This window comes from Leucoraja erinacea, chromosome 1 (genome assembly GCF_028641065.1).
Source record: "Leucoraja erinacea ecotype New England chromosome 1, Leri_hhj_1, whole genome shotgun sequence".
NCBI lineage: Eukaryota > Metazoa > Chordata > Chondrichthyes > Rajiformes > Rajidae > Leucoraja > Leucoraja erinaceus.
The window spans coordinates 42,357,647-42,379,709 of NC_073377.1; the positions used below are offsets into that span (position 1 = coordinate 42,357,647).

A 22,063-nucleotide genomic window follows, 5' to 3' on the forward strand; every position below is an offset into this window, starting at 1 on the left:
CTAAAGTCTATTATTAATTCCTTTGTCTTTAAGGTGTTGAGGAGCAGGTTATTTTCTTCACACCACACTGTCAGCTGCTCCGCCTCATCCCGGTAGGCGTACTCGTCCCCCCCGGAGATGAGTCCCACCACCGTAGTGTAATCCGCCAATTTGACAAGGTGTTGCTGTGGTGGGCGGGGGTGCAGTCATGTGTGTAGATGGTGTAGAGCAGGGGGCTCAGTACGCAGCCCTGTGGAGAGCCGGTACTGAGGCTGAGGGCCGTGGATGTATGATGGCCCACTCTGACATTCTGGCTGCGACCCGACAGGAAGCTATTTATCCACGTACAGGTGGAGTGTGGAAGTCCCAAGTCCCCCAGTTTGTCCACCAGTTTGTGGGGAAGGATGGTAAAAGGATTAACAGATTAAACCAGTGATTCTAGGATAATGTGATTGAACAGTCATCATGAATTTATGAAAGGGAGATCATGTTTGATAAATTTAGTTTAGTTTAGTTGAAGATATAGAGCAGAAACAGACCCTTTGGCCCATCGAGTCCAACCAGACCTGCACATGAACGCTATCCTACACACTATGACTGTATGCATGTAAATAGATTTATTTATTGAAATCATATTCTATGTCACTCTTCCAGGGAGATGCTAACTGCATTTCGTTGTCTCTGTACTGTATACTGACAATGACAATTAAAGTTGAATCTGAATCTGAATCTGACACACTAGGGACAATTTACAATTATACCAAGCCAATTAACCTACAAACCTGCACATCTTTGCAGCGTGGGAGGAAACCGGAGATCCCGGAGAAAACCCACGCATGTCATGGGGAGAATAAACAAACTCCGTACAGACAAGCATCCGTAGTGAGGATCTAACCCGGGTCTCTGACGCTGTAAGGCAGCAACTCTACCACTGCGCTACTGTGCCACTCTATCTTTTGGAGTACTTTAAGACGTAGATAATAAAGTCAATGAAGGGGAGCTAATGGTGCAATGAATTTGATTTTTAGAAGACTCAACAAGGTTCTGCACAAGAGATTGTGAACATAAAATAAGGGATATTATACAAGCATCATTATAATTGTAAAAATATACAAGGTCTCAAGTTGTAGATACGAGTCTGCGACTCATGGAGTGCTACAGGAAGTGGTGCCAGGGTCCCAACTATTCATAATCTGTATTGGTAATCTGGTTGAGGGGATGAAATAAAATGTACAAGTTGACCAGTGACACACAACTACGTGGAAATGCAAGCCATATTCAGGATGAAGAGGGATGTCAGAGGATATTTAGAATGGCATGGAACCAAGCCCTTCGGCCCACAAGTCCATGCCACCATCGATCACTCATCCCCACTAGTTCCATGTTACCCCATTTCACATCCACTCCCTACATGCTCGGCATAATTTACAGAACCCAATTAACCTACAAACCCACACGTTTTTGGGTGTGGGAGGAAACTGGAGTACCTGGAGGAACCTTTATGGTCACAGCGAGAACGTGCAAACTCCACTCAGACAATACCCAAGGTTAGGATCGAACATGGGTCTCTAGTGTTGGGAGACAGTAGCTCCACTAGCTGCCTCACTGTGCCAACCTATACAAAGACAAAATATGTCTGCCGATATTACAAGAGAATTTAGAATTAACAGCAGAAAAGAATGCAATGGTATAGCTCCTCGGAGTGACCTCACCTGGAGTACTGTGTAATGTTTGTGTCTATTAATGTAAGATGGGGTGTAGCTGACACAGAGAAAATGCAACTAAAATTCATCAGATTGGTTCCAGGGATGGCAGGTTTTAAATACGAGGTAGAATAAATTAGCAATGTACTCTCTAATTCATACAGGGCTTGGCAGGCTGGTTGCAGAGCGCATGTTTCTCCTGGCTGAGGAGTCTGGCACCAGAACCAGCTGTCACGGTTTCAGAATAAGGAATGAGCTGTTTCGGATTGAGAGGGGAGACATTTTGTCCTTCAGTGTGATGAATCTTTGTAATTCTCTGCCCCAGGCAGCTGTGGAGACAGTCACCGAGTGCATTTCAGATAGAAATCAATAGATCTCTGGATCTTTAAGATGAGATAGGGTGATAGTGCAGGAAAATGACACGGTGATAGATCAGCCAAGATTTGTAGGAAGGAACTGCAGATACTGATTCATACTGAAAATAGACAAAGCCAATTTCTAAGAAGCCTTTTTCTAAGCCAAGTCTTTAGAAACTGTACAATTAGAGAGGACAATATTTGCACTGCCTTTTTTTTGGCCTTAATTGAAACCCGTTTCCCGCTAACATACATGTTTTTGTGTATCTATGTTCAATTCTTACCTAACTATTCTGGGTGTTGGAGTAAATTTCGGAACTTGAGATGATGTAGAGATACTTGACTATGTGGACACTGCAACATTCTTACTGAAACATTAACTTTGTTGGCTAAATTCCAAGCGGTGAATTGTGCATAGCCAAGTCACAAGGCCAGATGCTGAGTACCTGCAATAGCCAAAATATAGATAGGGTTGAGCCGCAATGACTAAAACAACGTGATTAAGTTGCTATGGGGCTGCTAAGGGTTAATTCACTGAGAAGTTGCTCAGGGATTGATTGGCTAGGGAGTTGCTGTGGGATTGACTGGTCCTCACCCAGTCAATTGTTTGATAAAATATATATAAACCAGCTGTAAGGATCACTCAGGGAGAAGGTGCTGACAGGCCGCAGAGTCTTGACTTTTGTCTCATGGCTCTGTTAACAAAAATGTTGCTGCTTTTCTCTCACTCAGGTGTCAGTGAATATTTTCATCAACACGGGCCATGGAAGTTGGTTTCGCCATCATCCTACATTTGTAGCTCACTACTGCACAAGGGTGGTCACTCAAACTACACAATCAAGAAGGGACTTCATCCGTGTTTCCTTCAGACCATGGGGACAAGCGGTACTGACATGGACTTTCACTTCCCAGAGGAGATACTTTGATTGTATTCATGATCATTCAGAGATCTCCCTGGTAACCTTTGGTCAGGAGCAGCTGGATGAGTCCTGGTGCATGACAACCTCAATAACGAGAACACAACAGCCCACCTCTTACACCACTAAATACTTGTTTTTTTTCTAATTACCTTATGAATTGATATCTTGATTTTTTTTGCAGAAAGTTAATGAAATGTATGTATAAATTGTTTATGTGTTTCTCCGAGTCCATGTGCCTGTGATGCTGCAGCAAGATTTTCCAATGTACCTGAACCTCAGCGTACTTGTGCATTGACAATAAACTGCACTTGAGGGTTTCTGTGCGCTCTTGTAAAATGTATATGATTCCTGAGCGCATTGCTCTTCACCAGCCTGTCAGGTCCTTCTCAAGGAACACTCTCACTTCACTCTCATCTTGCAGCACCCATTCTTTCAATTGCAATTCTCTCCTATGTCTGGAAGAATCCGACTTGTATGTTGTGTAGGAAGGAACTGCAGATGCTGGTTTACACCAAAGATAGACACAAAATGCTGCAGTAACTCAGCAGGACAGGCAGCATCTCTCGATAGAAGGAACGGGTGACGTTTCGGGTCGAGACCCTTCTTCAGACTGAGCGTGAGTGGAAAGGAAGTTACAGAGATAAGGAAGTGTAAGAGATCAAAACAGATGTAGATCTGTAGAATAGATGGAGACAAATGTAGAATAGACCATTGTTAGCTAGGAGGTGACAACAAAGCAGAGAGTAGAGACAGTGTAATCAGAGGGACAGTCAGACTGGTGGAAGAACTGGGAAGGGAGGGATGGAGAGAGAGGGAAAGCAAGGATTACTTGGTTAGAGAAGTCAATGTTCATACCTCTGGGGTGTAAGCTACCCAAGCAAAATATGAGGTGATGTTCCTCCAATTTGCGCTGGGCCACACTCTGACAATGGAGGGGGCCCAGGACAGGAAGGATCCCACCACTAACCACATCTGATAATCTCCACCCCTTTCCGCAGAGACTGTTCCCTCCACATCTTCCTGGTTAACGTCCCTTCGCACCCAAACCACCGCCGCCCCAGGTACCTTCCCCCGCAACCACAGGAGATGCAACACCTCTCCCTATACCTCCTCCCTTGACTCCATCCAAGGACCCCAAGTCTTTTCAGGTGAGGCAGAGGTTCACTTGCACCTCCTCCAACCTCATCTACTGTATCTGCTGTTCCAGGTGTGAACTCCTATATATCGGCGAGACCAAGCGCAGGCTTGACGATCCTTTCGCTGAACACCGCCGCTCAGTTCTCCTAAACCTACCTGACCACCCAGTTGCTAAATACTTTAACTCCCCCTCCCATTCCCAGACTGATCTTTCTGTCCTGGGCCTCCTCCGTTGTCAGAGTGAGGCCCAGTGCAAATCTGCATTTCCTGATCTCTTAATATTCCTTATTTCTGTAACTCCCACTCCCCGCACGTTTAGTCTGAAGAAGGAACTCATCCCGAAACGTCGCCTATTCCTTCTATTCAGAGATGCTGCCTGTCCCACAGAGTTACTCCAGCATTTTGTGTCTATTTCCGACATATATTGTGGTATAAACATTTCAGAGCTATCTTCACAATTACAGTCATAAAAACATTCACACCTACTTGGCTTAATGCCGACAGCTGCAAGAATTTCTCCTACAACCTAAGTTTCAGCACTGTGTTATACAGGGGAACTCAACAATGCATTTCTATTAACCTTGCAATCAAAGACTTGGATCATGCTGCCACATTCAAAAGCAGCATTAGGGCGACTATAGGACTGATTCATTGCCAAAATTGAATCCATCACACAATCATCACTTCCAGAGTGAAGGATGCCTCCCGATCTGGTCAATCCCTTTTCTCTCTTCCAACTTCTGAAGAAAGATGCAAGAGCTTGAAAGCCCGGCCATTCAGATGTAAGAACAACTTCCTCCCCACTACTATCAGACACCTGAACCAATCCTTTTACACCCTATTCCTGGAGGTGCTCTTAACTTTTAATTTTACCTTATTCTATTATTACGTTATTGTACTTTTTTTTGCACTACCCCAGATTGCACTACAATCTTGTATTGTTCTGCTTATTTGCACTCATTGTATTTATCATTACTCTATTTATACAGACAATCGCCGACTGACGTAATATACAACGTGTAAACTTGTACTCAGCCCCCAGTGCAGTCAAGGGATGTGGCCAGATACTGCTGTGACAATTAATACTCTGGGTGAGTTTTTTCAGGGCACGCGATGGGGATGACGATTCCTACTTACGAAAAATCTGACTTGCATAAAGGTTCATGAAAAGTAACCCTCGCGTTGTCAGGTAGTGCCTGTAATATTTACTCTGTGAACAAAGAATCTTATTGCACTGGTGAACATGACAATAAATCAAATTAAATCTGAATCAAATTCATTTATTCAGCCTCCTCTATTGATGAAAAAAATGTTTCTTTTCATAAACAACCCTTGTGTCCCTATTTCTTCAATCACCCAGCACAATATTAAGACCTGTAAATAACAAATTGAATGCCATTGACGTAATTATCCTCAAGCTCGAAATATCTAGGCCATGGATCTTTCCTTCCGTTGACGCCTTCCATTTATCTGAGGCCTTTGTTTGTAAAATTTATTTTTGAATGTTGATAACTTGTTTCAGAAATTCTATTTAAATGGGAAGAAAAATGTCAGGAAGGATTTGAGATTGATGCGAGTTGTGGAGGAAGCTGTTAAAGGTGGGGGTGGCACAAAGCCTGGGTGGCGATAGGTGGGTACAGGCCAGAGGGGGGTTTGATTGCCAAATGGGTGGAGTAAGTGACAAAGGCTAAAGGTGAAGAGTCAAAAGGGTGCAATGATAAGGAGAGAAGAGTGAAATGTGAAGCACGAGGGAGGGATAAAGGTGTAAGGGGACAGAGGGGATAAAAGTGAAAATTCTCGATTTGAAATACATCCCTACAGCTCCTCTTTCCTTTCACCCCCCCCCCCCCCCCACCAACTTACACAAATTTCTCCCATCTCCCAACACCCTTGCCACTCTGCTCCTTTCCCCATCTTCATACACTAATTATCCATCCCCGTTGCCCTTTCATCCTCCCTCTTGCCCCTTTCCAACCATATCCCGGCCTCCGGCTTTACATTTCACTCCTCCATTTCTCTCCTAATCGGATACCCTTTTTATCTCCATCCACCTTCGCCTTTGGCACTTACTCACACCACACGCCAATGAACCACTCCCCTCCCTCTCACCTGAAGCCACCTATCACTTGCCAGGCTTTGTCCAGCCCCTACCTCTTTTTTCCAACTTTCTTCCCCTCACTCCAAGCAGACTGATGGCCTTCTATCCATCCCTACCACAGATGCCGCTTGACCCACTGAGTTCCTCCAGTACTGTATTTTGCACAAGATTCCAACATCTGCAGTTTCTTGTGTTTGTATTTCTAACCTTCCCCGTTGCCCCACAATCCTTTATCGTATTACGCCGTCTACGTTTTCTTTATGCCATCTATTATGCCATCTATTTTTTCCCAAAAAACTTGTTTACTACTTGTGAATAATTAGATATATAACTTTACTTTAGATACAGCATGGAGACAGGCTCTTCGGCCACTCAGTTCACGCCCACCAGCGATCACCCCGTGCACTTACATTATGCTACACACTGGGGATAATTTACAATTTACAGAAGCTAATTAACCTACAAACCTGTACATTTTTGGACTGTGGGAGGAAACTGAAGCACCCGGAGAAAGCCCACGCGGTCACAGGGAGCGCGTACAAACTCCGTAACGACAGCGCCCGCAGTCAGGATCGAACCTGGGACACTGGCGCTGTAAGGCATCAACTCTACCGCTATGTCATTGTGCAACGCTAGGTTTTTATCTAAGTATGCTTTTGTCAAGGTGTGATGCAATCTTCATTAATATCAAAATAAAATTCTGATGCAAAAAAAAATATTTTCATTCTAAAAGACTAGACTGGACACTGACATCATCACCAGGGCAGGTCGACCCCTGCCACTGCCAGAACATTGGACTTTTAAGGCCAAGTTCAGACTCTACATTTTTAAGAACATTGAACTTTAAGGATACAAAATGGCATCAGAAACGTGGCAACTCGTGCACTGCCATGGTATAATCGACTATTACACTCATGTACTTAGGTAGGATTGTTCAAGTTCAAGTTTGTGTTTATTGTCACTTAACCAACTAAGGTACAGTGAAATTTGAGTTACCATACAGCCATACTAAGTGAAAAGCAACAATACACGCAATCACATAAAATAACATTTAACATAAACATTCACCACAGCGGGATCCACATTCCTCACTGTGATGGAAGGCAATAAAGTTTAGTCATCTTCCTCTGTTCACCCATGGTCAGGGCCTTTGAACTGTCCACACTTGCCGCTGCCGAACGTCCGATGTTCAAGCCCTCTCGTCGGGATGATCGAAACTCCGGCATTGGGATGGATCGGAACACTCCGTGGCATGGAACTCCCGAGTCTGCTTCTTCTTACCGGAGACTGCGGCTTCATGGTGTTAAAGTCCATAGGCCCCACGGTCGGAGCTCCGCTGGTGATCCTCGGCAAAGGATCTCAGCTCCCGATGTAAAAGGTATGTTAGCTTTCATTGCAAAAGGATTTGAGTATAGGAGCAGAGTGGTTCTACTGCAGTTGTACAGGGTCTTGGTGAGACCACACCTGGAGTATTGCGTACAGTTTTGGTCTCCAAATCTGAGGAAGGACATTATTGCCATAGAGGGAGTGCAGAGACGGTTCACCAGACTGATTCCTGGGATGTCAGGACTGTCTTATGAAGAAAGACTGGATAGACTTGGTTTATACTCTCTAGAATTTAGAAGATTGAGAGGGGATCTTATAGAAACTTACAAAAATTCTTAAGGGGTTGGACAGGCTAGATGCAGGAAGATTGTTCCCGATGTTAGGGAAGTCCAGGACAAGGGGTCACAGCTTAAGGATAAGGGGGAAATCCTTTAAAAACCGAGATGAGAAGAATTTTTTTTTTTCACGCAGAGAGTGGTGAATCTCTGGAACTCTCTGCCACAGAGGGTAGTTGAGGCCAGTTCATTGGCTATATTTAAGAGGGAGTTAGATGTGGCCCTTGTGGCTAAGGGGATCAGGGGGTATGGAGAGAAGGCAGGTACGGGATACTGAGTTGGATGATCAGCCATGATCATATTGAATGGCGGTGCAGGCTCGAAGGGCCGAATGGCCTACTCCTGCACCTAATTTCTATGTTTCTATGTTCTAAAAGACCCTGCCACACCATCGGTTTGAAGCTCCGGGCCGGTCTCGAGGAAAGGCTGCACCACTCCACGTTGTAGGCCACAGGGGACGGACGGAGATGTGACATGGAGAAAAATCGCATCTCCGTCGAGGTAAGTGACTGAAAAAGGTTTCCCCCGATTCCCCCCCACCACCCCGCACATAAAACACATCAAGAAACACTAAATCATACCTTTAAAACATACTTTAAATAATAAAAACAGAGAGGGGACTGACAGACTGTGGGTGAGGCAGTCACCCGATGAAAAAAAGTAAGATTTTACAGAATTATATACATGAATATCTATATTACTAAAAGTCGGACCTTGACCCTGTTGTTCTGTATATTGATTTTAGAAAAAATGCTGCCACTTACGGCTGTGACTTTTGGCTATCTTACTCAGTCCCCCTCCGCTGCGCAGGACAAGAGGATTTTTCCCACCGATGAAAAATTAAGAGTCAACACAAATGTTGAGATTCTCTCTCCTGAAGGCCACGCCCCTTCCGAAGGGACTATAAAACCCGGAAGTGTTGAGTGCCTCAGTCAGTCTCTGCAAGATGGGGGAGCGAGAGGGTCACGTCTCCCAGTCTGAGCTGTGAATAACACTGAACACATACTTCTACTAAACTGTGAGAGGTTTTACTGACCTGTCAGTGCCCTTAATGTGGTTTGAATATAGTTTGCAAATGCTAAATGCTAAATACTAAAGCTGTGTTGCCTTTGGTTTGGAAATGCTAAAACTGTGTTGCCTAATTAAAGATCTTGCCTAATTAAAGTTGCCTTGTGTGGCGTCAGCCTATACACAGACCACTTATGGTCGAACCCTCGTCAGTAGGCACGAGGGCTGGCACGTGATGTCATGGGCTAGAGGGAGTGTCCTGCTACTTAAGGTTATCTCACCTCGAGACCTTAGCAGTCAACAGGTAGCTGAGCCCGAGAGAACAACCTCGCTCAGCTACAGCAGCAATGATAATATAGTTAGCGGACCAACCTAACGTGTAGAACCTGAATACACGACTGTTTGAACCTGCCTGACGTCTGGCCTTATTCACCACGTTTGGTGCCACTGCATTGGTGACCCCCAACTGCCCAAAATGAAATTTGGATTTCTCCTGCCGCACGCAGCCTCGGGAGATCGGATGTCTGCAGTCGACTGACCAGCCCTGCTGAACTACACTGCCGCCAACCCAGCCCTGCAATAAGGTATGCCGCTACATTTGGGATGCAGCCGCTTCCCCACCAGCTGCTGCTCACCGGGGCTGAGAAACGGCGGCTTCCGCCACTTTCCTGCTCCCGACGAGGGACCTGGAGCCGGGGCCTCACAGCGGACCCGGCGTGGCAGGCCCGGCACTGGGACGAGCCTTACCCCTCCAGGCCCTGCACAACAAGACCCGGAGCACGGCACCTGCATCGGCGCGGCGTAAATAGCCGCGGGCACAATTGTTATCACCTGCCGGGGGCTCTCCACTTTGGGCTCTGACTTTGACACTGACATCGGGGGGTTTTCCAGTGCAGGGGAGCTTTACCTAACCTGCACCATGGATCACTGGACAATTTGAATATGCCACTTGCACGTGATTGCTCACTGTAATGTGTGTTGTTTCTGTTAATTTTGTTTTCACTGCATCACCACGCCAGGTTCAGCAATCAGTTTATTTATTTTATTTAGGGTTTTTTTCCCGCATTTTCTCAATTAAAGTTACCTTGCCTAATTAAAGTTGCCTCGCCTAATTAAAGTTGCCTCGCCTAATTAAAGTTGCCTTGCCTACTATATAATTAAAAGTCTAATCTTGACCACTTCCTGTTTGCGCTTTATATTGATTTTAGATGCCGCCGCTACCCCACCGGCTGCTGCTCATCGGAGCCCGAGAAGCCGCGGCTGCCGCCACTCTCCTGCTCCCGGCCAACGGACCAGGCCCATGCATTCAAAAGAGTTATTAGTGCCTTGTGTGACGAGCGCCTCTCTCCTGTCAATCACGCCATGCAGCCCACCACCTTTGTGATGGGAGGTTGTACTATAAAACCAGAAGTGTGGGCGTGGCTCAGTCTCTGCAAGATGGAGGAGGGCGAGGTCACGACTTGCTGTCATTAGTGGCCTTGCACCCTACTTGAAATGGTATGAAACTGCGCTTGAATTTGATGGCCTTGCACCCTGCTTGAAGTGGTACGAAACTGCACTTGAATTTGGTGGCCTTGCACCCTACATGAAATGAATTTCGGCTGTGAGTCAACTGCAGCCCACCACCTGATCAGTGAGCTGCAGCACAGCGGCCTTGAGTGAGGTGAGCCGCCAGCCCAAGAAACCTCTCGGCCCCAGTCACAGCTTGGAAAACCTGCACCATGGACACTGGACAATTTGAACTTACCACTTTGCACATGATTGCTCACTGTAATGTGTGTTGTTTCTGTTAATTTTGTTTTCACCCCATCGCCACGCCAGGTTCAGAATCAGTGGATTTATTTTATTTAGCGTTGGGGGACCAGCCCTCCCGTGTGAACATGGGACCCAACAGGTCCCATTTAGTCCATCTTATAACTAAAACTCCGTTCAACTTGTGCACACACACCCACAATGCAAAAATAAAATCTTCATTCAACGGGTTTAAAAAACAGCTAACAATGAATGACCTGTGGAGGAAGGAACCGCAGGCCACACTTTTTATGGATGGAGGGAGGGAGGTAGGGAAACCTGAGGGTGTGGGCGGGAGGGAGGGAGAGGTGAGGGAGGGATTAGGGGAGGGGACTTGCTGAGGAGTGGCCTTGCACCCTGCTTGAAATGGTATGAAACTGGCACTTGAATTTGGTGGCCTTGAGCCTACATGAAATGGAATTTCAAGGAAGGGCCGTGAGTCAACTGCCAGCCCACCAGCCGTGAGTGGTGAGCTGGCCAGCACAACAGGCTTGAGTGACTGAGCCGCCAGCCCAAGAATCCATTCGAAGGCATAATGTACATACTAGGGGATAGGGGGAAAGGAGTCCCTTCAGCCCGAATAGGATACTAGCGGGAGTGAAAGGAGGGAGGGAGGTAGGGAGTGACTGAGGGTAGAGGGGTGAGGAGAGGGTGAGGAGGAGAGGGAGGGGGTGCTGGAGGATGAGGGGAATGAGCCGGAGAGGCACAGTTGGGGGGATGCGTGAGTGGTGAATATTGGGTTGGAGGGAGAGGGGCATTGGGGGAACGGTGAGGTGTAGTATTGAATTGGGGAAAGGAGGGGGTTGGTAGGGAGTGGGGAATCCGTGGGACAGGAATCCAACGGGTCCCAGGTCTAGTGTTTATATAGTTACTGAATTGGTACAGGTACCATGGACCATAGATAAAATTATTTATGGGGGGTAAAATTAGGAATGATATGAGGGTCAATGCTATCTCAAAAGGAAATAGTTGACTGACGGATTACGCTCAGGAGAGGGGAATGTCTGAGGGAGGGTCCCGCTAACTCTCCGCTCCCACATGGATCAAAGTTCTGCTGGTCTCAGCCTTGAAATCTAGTCAATACTTCTGACTTCACAGGTTTCTGGGATAGGGAATTCCAAAGTTTCATTATTTTCTGGGAGAGCTGCTTCATAGCATACCACAGAAATTAGTGTAATCCAATCCTATATTATTCATTACACATTGGTATATGAAGTACAACCTTCTTCTGTCACAAATATATTTGCCATGGTCAAATCATGCATCAGACAGTAGATGTCTTTGTTTCAAAATAATTTAATATGGTTGTTTATCTAGTAATGTTCCATACCGTTTTCTTTCAGATGGACCTGGATAATGTATGAAGATCATAAATAAGACATGGGTCTCAGAAACTCTGCCGTTGATTTCTCTTTAGAATGATGGATGTAATGTGTATGTACCATTTTAGAAACTGCTTCTTCCTCTGAAGTACTTACTTCCTTGAGATGAGAAATCAAGAATAAGGGGAATTTTCTGAAAAAGAAACATACAAATGTTTTTTATAATTCTGAAATGACAGTGCTACAGAATTAAATACTTTAGATTGAAACCAATCTTCATGTATAAGCTTCAGGACAAATGTAAATTAACCAGTCCTGAATATCACCTTTACAATGTCTTAAGGGCCTGTCCCACTTAGGCGATTTTTCAGCGGACTGCCGGCGACTGTCAAGTTCGCGGCACTCGCCTGAAAAACCGGGAACTGGAACGGCGACTGTCAGAGTGGAACACACACACACATCACAAAGGCGGGGGCCAGGGAAAGTGGGGGGGAGCGCTGTCTGAAATTCACATGGTGCAAAGCCAAGGTGATACAGACACACACAGGAAGGTTAAGACAGCTAGCACAGTGTACAGTAAGAGGGGGGAGGGGAGAATGCGGGGTGGAGAAGGGAGGGGGGGGAAGAAGGAGTGGAGACACTTTTAAGAAGCCAGCCAACTTTGAATAAGCCAGAGATACACAGCTGTGAAGTTTAGCGGGCATTTAACATTACCGGTCGGTTATCCTTGGTTCTGAAAACTCGTGCTTTTTTTTCCCCCAATGAGCCAATGAAAATGTCCAGTTCAATTTTCTCCATGGCGACCAGTTTTTGGTCGCAGAAAAATTTTCAACATGTTGAAAAATCTGCGGCGACCATACAGAGGCTGCGACTATTTCCCAGAATGCGGGAACTCCTCGCGACCATGAAGGAGACTCACCAGAGACCACCAGCGAACATGTGGTGACCATGTGGAGATCATGTGGCAAGCGCAGAGTCTCCTGCACTCGCCTAAAAAGTCGCCCAAGTGGGACAGGCCCTTTAACCTTAGCAAAGTATCCTTTACTGATCAGAATACATTTTCTCGTGTGCTGTATGTCCTTGAGATCAAGTGTGGACTCAGCGATCGTTTCGGTGAACACTTGTGCTAAATTCAGTGAGGCCTACTGGATCTCACAGTCGCTAACCATTTGAACTCCCATTCCAATTCCCACACTGACCTTTCTCGCATGGGCCTCCTCCATTGCCAGAACGAGGCCACACACAAACTGGAGGAACAGCACCTCATATTCCGCTTGGGTAGCTTACAATCCAACGGTATGAATATTGAATTCTTTAATTTTAGGTAAGCTCTAACAACCTCTCCCTCTCTTCCGCACACGCCAATTTCTCACCCCCCCCCCCCCCCCCCCCCACCGATTTCTCCCCCTTTCCCCCCCACCCCCATTCCTTCCTCTGGCTTCACAATTTGTAACTTTTCAATAAGGTCATAAGGAATAGGTCATAAATAGAATTAGGCCATTTGGCCCATCAAGTCTACTCCGTCATTCAAACATGGCTGATCTATCTCTCCCTCCTAACCCCATTCTCCTACCTTCTCCCCATAACCTCTGACACTCGTGCTAATCAAGAATCTATCTATCTCTGCCTTAAAAATATCCACTCACTTGGCCTCCACAGCCTTCCGTGGCAAAGAATTCCACAGATTCACCACCCTCTGACTAGAGAAAATTTCCCTCATCTCCTTCCTAAAAGAAAGTCCTTTAATTCTGAGGTTATGACCTCTAGTCCTAGACTCTCCCACTAGTGAAAACATCCTCTCCACATTCACTCTATCCAAGCCTTTCACTATTCTGTATGTTTCAATGGGGTCCTTTTCAATCCTTTTCTGTTTCAATCTCTTGCTTTTGTTCCAACTCTCTGCCTATCAAACCTCCTCCCCTTCCCCGTGTTCACCCATTACCTGCAATGTCCTGACTCTCCCAGCTCTCAGTATCCCTTTCTGAAATTATCCAAACTCATTTTGGTGAAAACACTTAATTATCATCATGATTTAAATATAAAGTGTAAGGTATAAAATACTTTTCTAATACCTTGCAGCCAACATTTTCACATGAAGAATCAGTCTATAAAACCTAATATGTATATATTGTTTCCATCGAAAGCAATGAAACTATTAAGCAAATTGCTGATGATTATAATAATGGGCAAAGCTATCCAATTTTTCCAAGTGATTGCTCTTTCCCCATTGCCCAACATCATTAACTTCCTTTTTAATCCAATTATTTTTTATGAAAGTACAAATAATTCTGCTTCCAGACAATGTTCAAGGGAAAACAATCCAACTTTTAACTTCCATTCTCATTGCACTTATCTTCCAGAAGTGTTATGCCCCCGAGCACAATACTCCAACCTAGGTCTCATCAATATTTTATGCCAAACCTTTGCATGTTTTCTGTTTTTGTCCTTGATATAGCTCTTTAATATTTTGGGCTTTAATTATGTTAACATGTTCATTCGGTGGTCAAACAACTTAAAAAGTGTGGACAAAAATGCTGGAGAAACTCAGTGGGTGAGGCAGCATCTATGGAGCGAATAAAATAGGCAACGTTTCAGGTCGAAACCCTTCTTCAGACGAAATGTTGCCTATTTCCTTCGCTCCATGGATGCTGCCTCATCCGCTGAGTTTCTCCAGCATTTTTGTCTACCTTCGATTTTCCAGCATCTGCACTTCCTTCTTAAACTTAAAAAGGGTAATCTTCTGAGGAAAAAAATGTTCTACATCATGGTGTCATGCAAATACATTTATGAAATTGGTGATGAAGAGTCACGACCCGAAACGTCACCCATTCCTTCTCTCCAGAGATGCTGCCTATCCCGCTGAGTTACTCCAGCTTTTTGTGTCTATAGAGAAATGAGGAAGGTTTCTCAAAATGATTGCAATTTTGGATGCAATTTGCCTCTGTATCACCAATTGAACCTGAGAAACTACTGTAAATGGTTTGCTTTGGTCACCAACAGAGAACTTGGTGCTGTGTGGACATGGTGGTGGTGGCTTAAGTCATAGGGTGGTACAGCACAGAAACAGACCTTTCAGTCCATAATGTCTGTGCTGACCATCAAGCTCCTATTTTAATCTTATTAATCCTATTTCATTCTCCCCACGTTCTCAACGGCAACTTTTCAGATTCTAACACTCACCTGCACACTAGGAGCAATTTACAGAGAACAATTAAGCTACCAACCCACACGTCTTTGGGATGCAGGAGGAAACTGGAGCAGCCAGAGGAAACCGACAAAAAGGGAGAAACTGCAAACTCCACACGCATTACTAGCGGTCAGAGTTGGACTGGGTTTGTTGCTAGAGCTGTAAGGCAGCAACTCCACTAGTTGCACATTGTCCTAAACAACTGAATTTGCAAATTACAGTCAACTGCAGTTCAACAGCAGTATAGAAGTTGGGATGTAATGTTAAAATTGTACAAGGCATTGGTGAGGCCAATTCTGGAGTATGGTGTACAATTTTGGTCGCCTAATTATAGGAAGGATGTCAACAAAATAGAGAGAGTACAGAGGAGATTTACTAGAATGTTGCCTGGGTTTCAGCAGCTAAGTTACAGAGAAAGGTTGAACAAGTTAGGGCTTTATTCTTTGGAGCGCAGAAGGTTAAGGGGGGACTTGATAGAGGTTTTTAAAATGATGAGAGGGATAGACAGAGTTGACGTGGAAAAGCTTTTCCCACTGAGAGTAGGGAAGATTCAAACAAGGGGACATGACATGAGAATTAAGGGACTGAAGTTTAGGGGTAACATGAGGGGGAACTTCTTTACTCAGAGAGTGGTAGCTGGGTGGAATGAGCTTCCAGTGAAGGTGGTGGAGGCAGGTTCGTTTTTATCATTTAAAAATAAATTGGATAGTTATATGGATGGGAAGGGAATGGAGGGTTATGGTCTGAGCGCAGGTATATGGGACTAGGGGAGATTATGTGTTCAGCACGGACTAGAAGGGTCGAGATGGCCTGTTTCCGTGCTGTAATTGTTATATGGTTATATGGTTAACATTTTCAAACACCCAGATTTTTAAAAATATAGCAAATAACAGAACCCAAACCTCCAAGCTTAATATATTCAGGCATGTTTCATTTACCCTTACAAAGCACCTTACTTCAAACACCTACTCATGGCAAGAGGTTTTTTTCCCCCAGTGTTCCATGCTAACATCATGCTTATTTTAATAACCATTAAGCATTAAGAGCTCAATCTGAAAGGTTTCTGGTAAATTGACATGTGTAAGGATTCCTTTAAAAACTTTCCCGGGTGCTTTGGATGCCTTAATTAATGCAAAGTAGGAAATCAGTTTCACTCACTGGGAACCACTTGCTTGCTGCACCTTTTCAGCTGCTGCTTTCGTTGAGCTGTAGTATTTTTTCCAGAAAGAGACAGCTTCATCCTTCCTTTTAAGCTTCCACAGAACTTGTACGAGATTATATGCTGCTTCCATGCTATCTATAAAGGAAAATCATTTTTTTTTTAAGGATAAAGGTTTTATAAGATGTTAAGACTCCAAACAGAAACAGACATGTAGAGTTGGGCAGGAATTTATCTCATGTTCCAGGCAGATCGTATAATTTTGCTGTTACTGCCAGCCAGTTCCCTATTACTGACAAATGCTGCAGCTAACAACAGAGCTGACCTAACCACATTGCCAGTCCTATAAGAGCCTGTATTTGCTACATTCCTCTCTCCTTCTGATCCACTCAGCTGCTCCCTTCCCCCAGCTGGTTGCACCTGTCTTCCACCCACTAGACCAACAGGGCCCCCTTTCCCCTTCCCCAATCAGTCCCATTTGCACATCATCCATCCCTTATCCATTTTCATTTATTACCTTCCTTACCAGATTCCATCATCTCCAGCCTCGTGTCTCCTCATCACCTTCGGTTAATTCTGGACTAATTGGAGATGCCAGGACATAAAAATTGAGTAAAGGCTTTGGTGCTGCTAGGCCATTTGGTCAATTGAAATGTGCCTTCTGCAGAAATGGGACACGGGACCACCAGAATGGTGCTCCCCTTGGGCTGGTGCCCAGATAAGAGTTGCCCACAGGGAAAGAATGTGCATCTGCAGATTCTTACAACCCCCAGTAAATTGCATGAAACGGATTCCCAGATGCAAACCTCCAGTCCATTTGCTTTTAAATCCAGAGGGGGTCTTTGCCCGCTGGTACGCAATCTGAGCTTCTTCTCGGGCTTATACACCCGCCACTTCTCTCAGTTAGATAATCAGCTGCTCCTGAGTGCGCCTAAAACTAAGCTGAAGCTCAGAGGGAACCGGGCTTTTGCTGTTTGTCGGCACCTGCTATCCCAGGGGAAACTTCCTCTGGATTATGGAACGATCGGCCTCTCCACATTAAACAGGCCTCTTCTCGGTCTGTTTTTAAATCACTTCTAAAGCACCTTCTCTTCTCCGTGGCTTTTGATACCCAGTAAGATGTCGACTTTATTTATTTACTTGATTTAATTTCTTCTTTTTTTTGATTGCTTTTATTCTGTGGCTATTATTTTTACTCATGTTTTATGTCTTTTAATTTATTGTTGTACTTCATATGTAATTTTTGCGCCTCATGTGAACTGTTATGGTGTTTGTTTATGATGTCTTGTTTATTCTTCTGTACAGCACTTTGGTCAACATTGGCTGTTTTAAAGTGCTTAACAAATAAAGTTGGATTGGATTGGATTGGAAACCTGACATACCAATTGTATATCATGTTGTAAAGCTTTACTTTGCTAGGTTGATTGGGTTAAGTGTTGAGCCTTGTCTGGGTTTCTTGAATATCTAGGCAAATGTTACTATGTTTGCTTCCTTCCAGAAGCTCCTTTCGAATACAATGTATTAGTCGCTATGTTATTGGGTTTGGGAAATGTCTATCATGTACTGTGTTAATCGATATTTGTTATTGGACTGTAAAGAGACCGCCGTACTGTGCTGTACTGTTCGATGCCTGAGAAACATGCTGAAAATTCAATATTGGTGAGTGTACCTGCAGGGTAGGAGAGATGATAGAAAAAGCATCTCTGATACACTTCCAGTTCAGTTCAGTATGCTTTAATATCAAGTGTACCGAGCTACAGTGAAAAGCTTTTGTTGCGTGCTAACCAGTCAGTAGGAAGACGATAAATGATTACAACTGATCCATTTACAGCATATGGATACATGATAAGGGAATAACGTTTATGTTATGTAACGTTTACCTTTATGTTGCAAGGTACGATCAAGGATAGTCATAAAAGAGGTAGATAATAGTTCAAAACTGCTCTCTGGTTGGATAGGTTGGGAGAGTGGGTAGAGGAGTGGCAGATGGGATATAGTGTTTACCTTTACAGCAAAGTCCGATCAATGATTGTCCAAGGGTCACCAATGAGGTAGCTAGTAGTTCAGCACTGCTCTCTGGTTGTGGTAGGTTGAGGTGTTCCATACCAGGACTGATAACAGCTGGGAAGAAACTGTCCCTGAATCTGGAGGTGTGCATTTTCACACTTCTGTACCTTTTGCCTGATGGGAGAGGGGAGAAGAGGGAGTGGCCAGGGTGTAACTCGTCCTTGATTATGCTGTTGGCCTTGCCAAGGTAGCGTGAGGTATAAATTGAGTCAATAGAAGGGAGGTTGGTTTGTGTGATGGTCAGGGCCACATCCACAATTTGCTGCAATTTCTTGCAGTCTTGGCTAGAGGTGTTCGCAAACCAAGCTGCGATGCATCCTGATAAAATGCATTCTATGGTGCATCTATAGAAGTTGATGAGTGTTGTAGGGAAAATGCCAAACATCCTAAGCCTTCTAAGGAAGCTGGTATGCTATCGTGGTCTTAACCAAAAAATATAAATTAATGTATTCTGGTGAAAGTTAACATGTTTATTCATTCAAACAATGGGGATTTTTAATCTTAAGAAAAATAAAATTGTTTATCATCTCCTGCCAAAGGTTATCCAACTCATCAATCTACTCCTCTAAAACAAGATCAGAGCAGTACACACATTTATTTGCTGTTTATACTTTCACCAGTTGCTCCTTCTCTAACTCTCCCCATTCACATTGGCACCGTGCTTTCCTTCCCTCAATTCAGTCTTGTTGCTCTTGTCTTCCACCTACCTAATAAGAGGTTGATACTGTATTGTACTCCACTCACATCCAAGCTGATGCTGTGGGTAATGACCCAAATATCATCTTTGTGTTGCACTACTGAGGTACACACAAGGCAAATTACAGGCGGGCTGAGTTAACGCCAGTCTTCGTTTTGAAAATCATGTGCACTAGGTCCTGGACTTACAAATTATTGCTTGCAAGCAGGAACGGAAATCGCTATCAAAATATGGGGGGGACCAGGAGACAGGTGGGACACAATTTCTTGGCGGCCGCACGCGCATGCGCACACTCACACGCGAGGCTTCGGAGGCTTCAGCCGTGGGCCCTGTGAACGGTAATTACAGCTCAATCCAGCGCTAAATGCAGCTTAACTCTGCCTGTCTCGCCAGGTTAACCTACAGCCCTGCCTGGACACCAGCCTGGAGTTGTGGAGCTAGCGCAGCTTCTCCGCGCTGGCTGTAAACCTGGGCTGTCATTCCTGTAAGTCCAGGCAGGGCTGTAGGTTAACCTGGCGGGACAGCCAGAGTTGAGCTGGGTTTAGCACTGCTTCTCTGCGCTAGCTGTGGGCCTGGGGGTACCACTCCTGTCTGACTCCCGACGTCTCTGGCCACCTTCGGGCGTGGGGGAGTGGTGGGCGGGGGACTTGGGTGGGGATGGGGATGGTCCAGTGGTGGTTTGGCAGCGTTTGCAGCACCGGAGCGGATGAGGTGCAGGTCTGTGCAAAGATCCTATAGTTATGGGATCTTTTGGTCTGTGTCCAGGGCTGCCGAGAGTGTTTTGGCACGTCTCCAATCATTGCGCTCTATTCTCAGTCCCAACCACTTCCGCCTCTGACTGACACCTCCCTCCTCCAATGATCGTGCTGAATCATCCTGTCCCGCCCCCATTGCCTGCTGACCGACGTCTCTCTCGTCCAATCGGCGCCCTCGATCAGCAATCCGACCCAGATTCAGATTCAAATTGGAGATTTCAATTTTTAAAATCCGGATGTCAGTGTACAGTACAGAGACAACGAAATGCATTTAGCATCTCCCCCCCCCCCCCCATAGCAAACGATTTGAATAAATAATAATAAGTGCCGATTATTTAACGTGATTGGCAGTCACTGAGGTAAGGACCAAAGTTTCAAAGAGTAACATACCAGCCAAGCTTGAAAGAAGCTGAAAATTCTCGACCTGCTGGTTCTTGACCTCTTTCGGAGAGACCCTGTAGCGCCTCCCGGATGGTAGGAGGGTAAACAGTCCATGGTTGCAAGTATTTAATTTCCATTATGAGAGCAGTATCAATCTGATGCTGAGCGCCCTCCAAAGACAGCGCTTAGCTTTGGACAGACTCAATGGAGGGGAGCAAGGAACCGGTGATGCGTGGGGCAATTTTCACCACCCTCTGCAATGCCTTCCGGTCTGGAGAAATTTGCAGTTCTCCCTACCATACTGTGATGGGTTTTGGTAAGTATGCTCGGATGGTGCAGCGGTAGAAAGTTGAACAGGATCTGAGGTTACAGATGGCTCTTCTAAGATTCTCCCTAGGAAGAAGATAGTGATGAGCCATTCTTTCCCAGACTAAGGTATTGTGGGTCCAAGAGAGGTCATCGGAGATGTCCTGACTCCCAGGGGCCTGAAGCTACTTGGCGGTTTTTTTTTTTTTCTCCGACCTGCCGGCATCATGGATGGGGGTGTGCGTCATCCGCCTCTGGGGCTTCCTGAAGTCTACAATGGGCTCCTTGGTCCCAGCATTCTTGGAGTTAAGGGCCAGGTTGTTTTCACCGCAGCGCACCATGCTGCTAAGTGGTGGACCTCCCCCCTTTAGTAACCCCCCCCCCCCCCCCCCCACCAAGACAATTGTTGGCATATGTGTGCCGATTATTTAACGTTTACTCACTGGAAACAAGGACCAAAGTTTCAAACATAACATACCAGAACAAGCTTGTAAGCTCAGATGAAAATTCTGCAGAGCTTCTCGATCTTGACCTCTTTCTGTCAGCTGCATTCCCTTTCCCACAAAAGCCAACGATTTCAGCTTTTGCAAGTATTTAATTTCCATTATGTTCTCTTTCAAAGTATCAATCTGATTATTTGGCTGTCCTGCAAAATAACACTTTAGAATTACTCAGTGCCTTGCATAGAAGCATTTTGTTACAATTCCACAGTTTCTACAGTTGCTGCCTTACAGCTCCAGAGATCAGGGTTCGATCCGGACTTCAGGCGCTATCTGGAGAAATTTGTACGTTCTCCCTGTCACTGCATGGGTTTTCTCTGAGTACTTCGGTTCCTCCCACACTCCAAAGATGAACAGGTATGTGGGTTAATTGGCTCTGGTAAGATTGTCCCTAGTGTGTAGGATAGTCTCAAACAAGAGGACATGACTTCAGAATTATACTCAATGGACAGAAGATCAGGGGTTTTTTTGATATCAAGAGGAGGCTGTTCTTCTTTACGCAGAGAGTGGTCAGCGGTGTCCTCCCGGAGCTCCCTCTGGAAGTGGTGGAGATCAGGTTCATTGGTATCATTTAAAAACTAATTATTGAATAGGAGCTGATGGAGCCAGACAGTCAATGTGTACAGGGTTATAGGGGGCTGAGGACGCAACCAGGGGGACCTGTGGGGTGAGGGACTTCGATGTATTCCCTCCCATCTGGACTTGTAGGGCCGAGATGGCCTGTTTCCGTGCAGTACCCAGTTACACAGGGATATGATAGTGTTGCCATCCAGTAGCTTCCCTCTACTAAGTCTGGTGGGGACTATCGTGTGAAGGCTGAACTGACCCTTCAAGGGCCTGTAGCCCCCTTGGCGGTCCAGATGGGAGAGGCGACTGCCGGCATCATTGACTCACGTATCAGGTCACCGAAAAATTTGGGGCGTGATGACGTGTGACGCGTGGTGTTTTTTCAAGTGTCCCAGCATTTTTTATGTTGCAGCTGGATTTTGAAATGTTCAAAATCTTTTGGCGACACTGATGTAACGCAGGCAGTCGC

General features: G+C 45.3%; 2 protein-coding genes across 2 annotated transcripts in view; both read right to left on the reverse strand.

Moving 5' to 3' along the window:
- The window catches only part of vcp (valosin containing protein), a 156,161-nt gene that overhangs the window by 58,241 nt on the left and 75,857 nt on the right, over nucleotides 1-22,063 (reverse strand). The gene's annotated exons all lie outside the window — the stretch shown is intronic.
- fancg (FA complementation group G) overlaps nucleotides 11,934-22,063 on the reverse strand; it is a 50,614-nt gene continuing 40,484 nt past the window's right edge. Inside the window, exons 12-14 of the mRNA XM_055633423.1 lie at nucleotides 21,006-21,173; nucleotides 16,321-16,459; nucleotides 11,934-12,168 (exon numbers count right to left, since the gene is read on the reverse strand). Of these exons, the coding sequence (XP_055489398.1) occupies nucleotides 12,021-12,168; nucleotides 16,321-16,459; nucleotides 21,006-21,173 (455 nt within the window). The 3' untranslated portion in view covers nucleotides 11,934-12,020. The remainder of the gene's footprint in view (nucleotides 12,169-16,320; nucleotides 16,460-21,005; nucleotides 21,174-22,063) is intronic.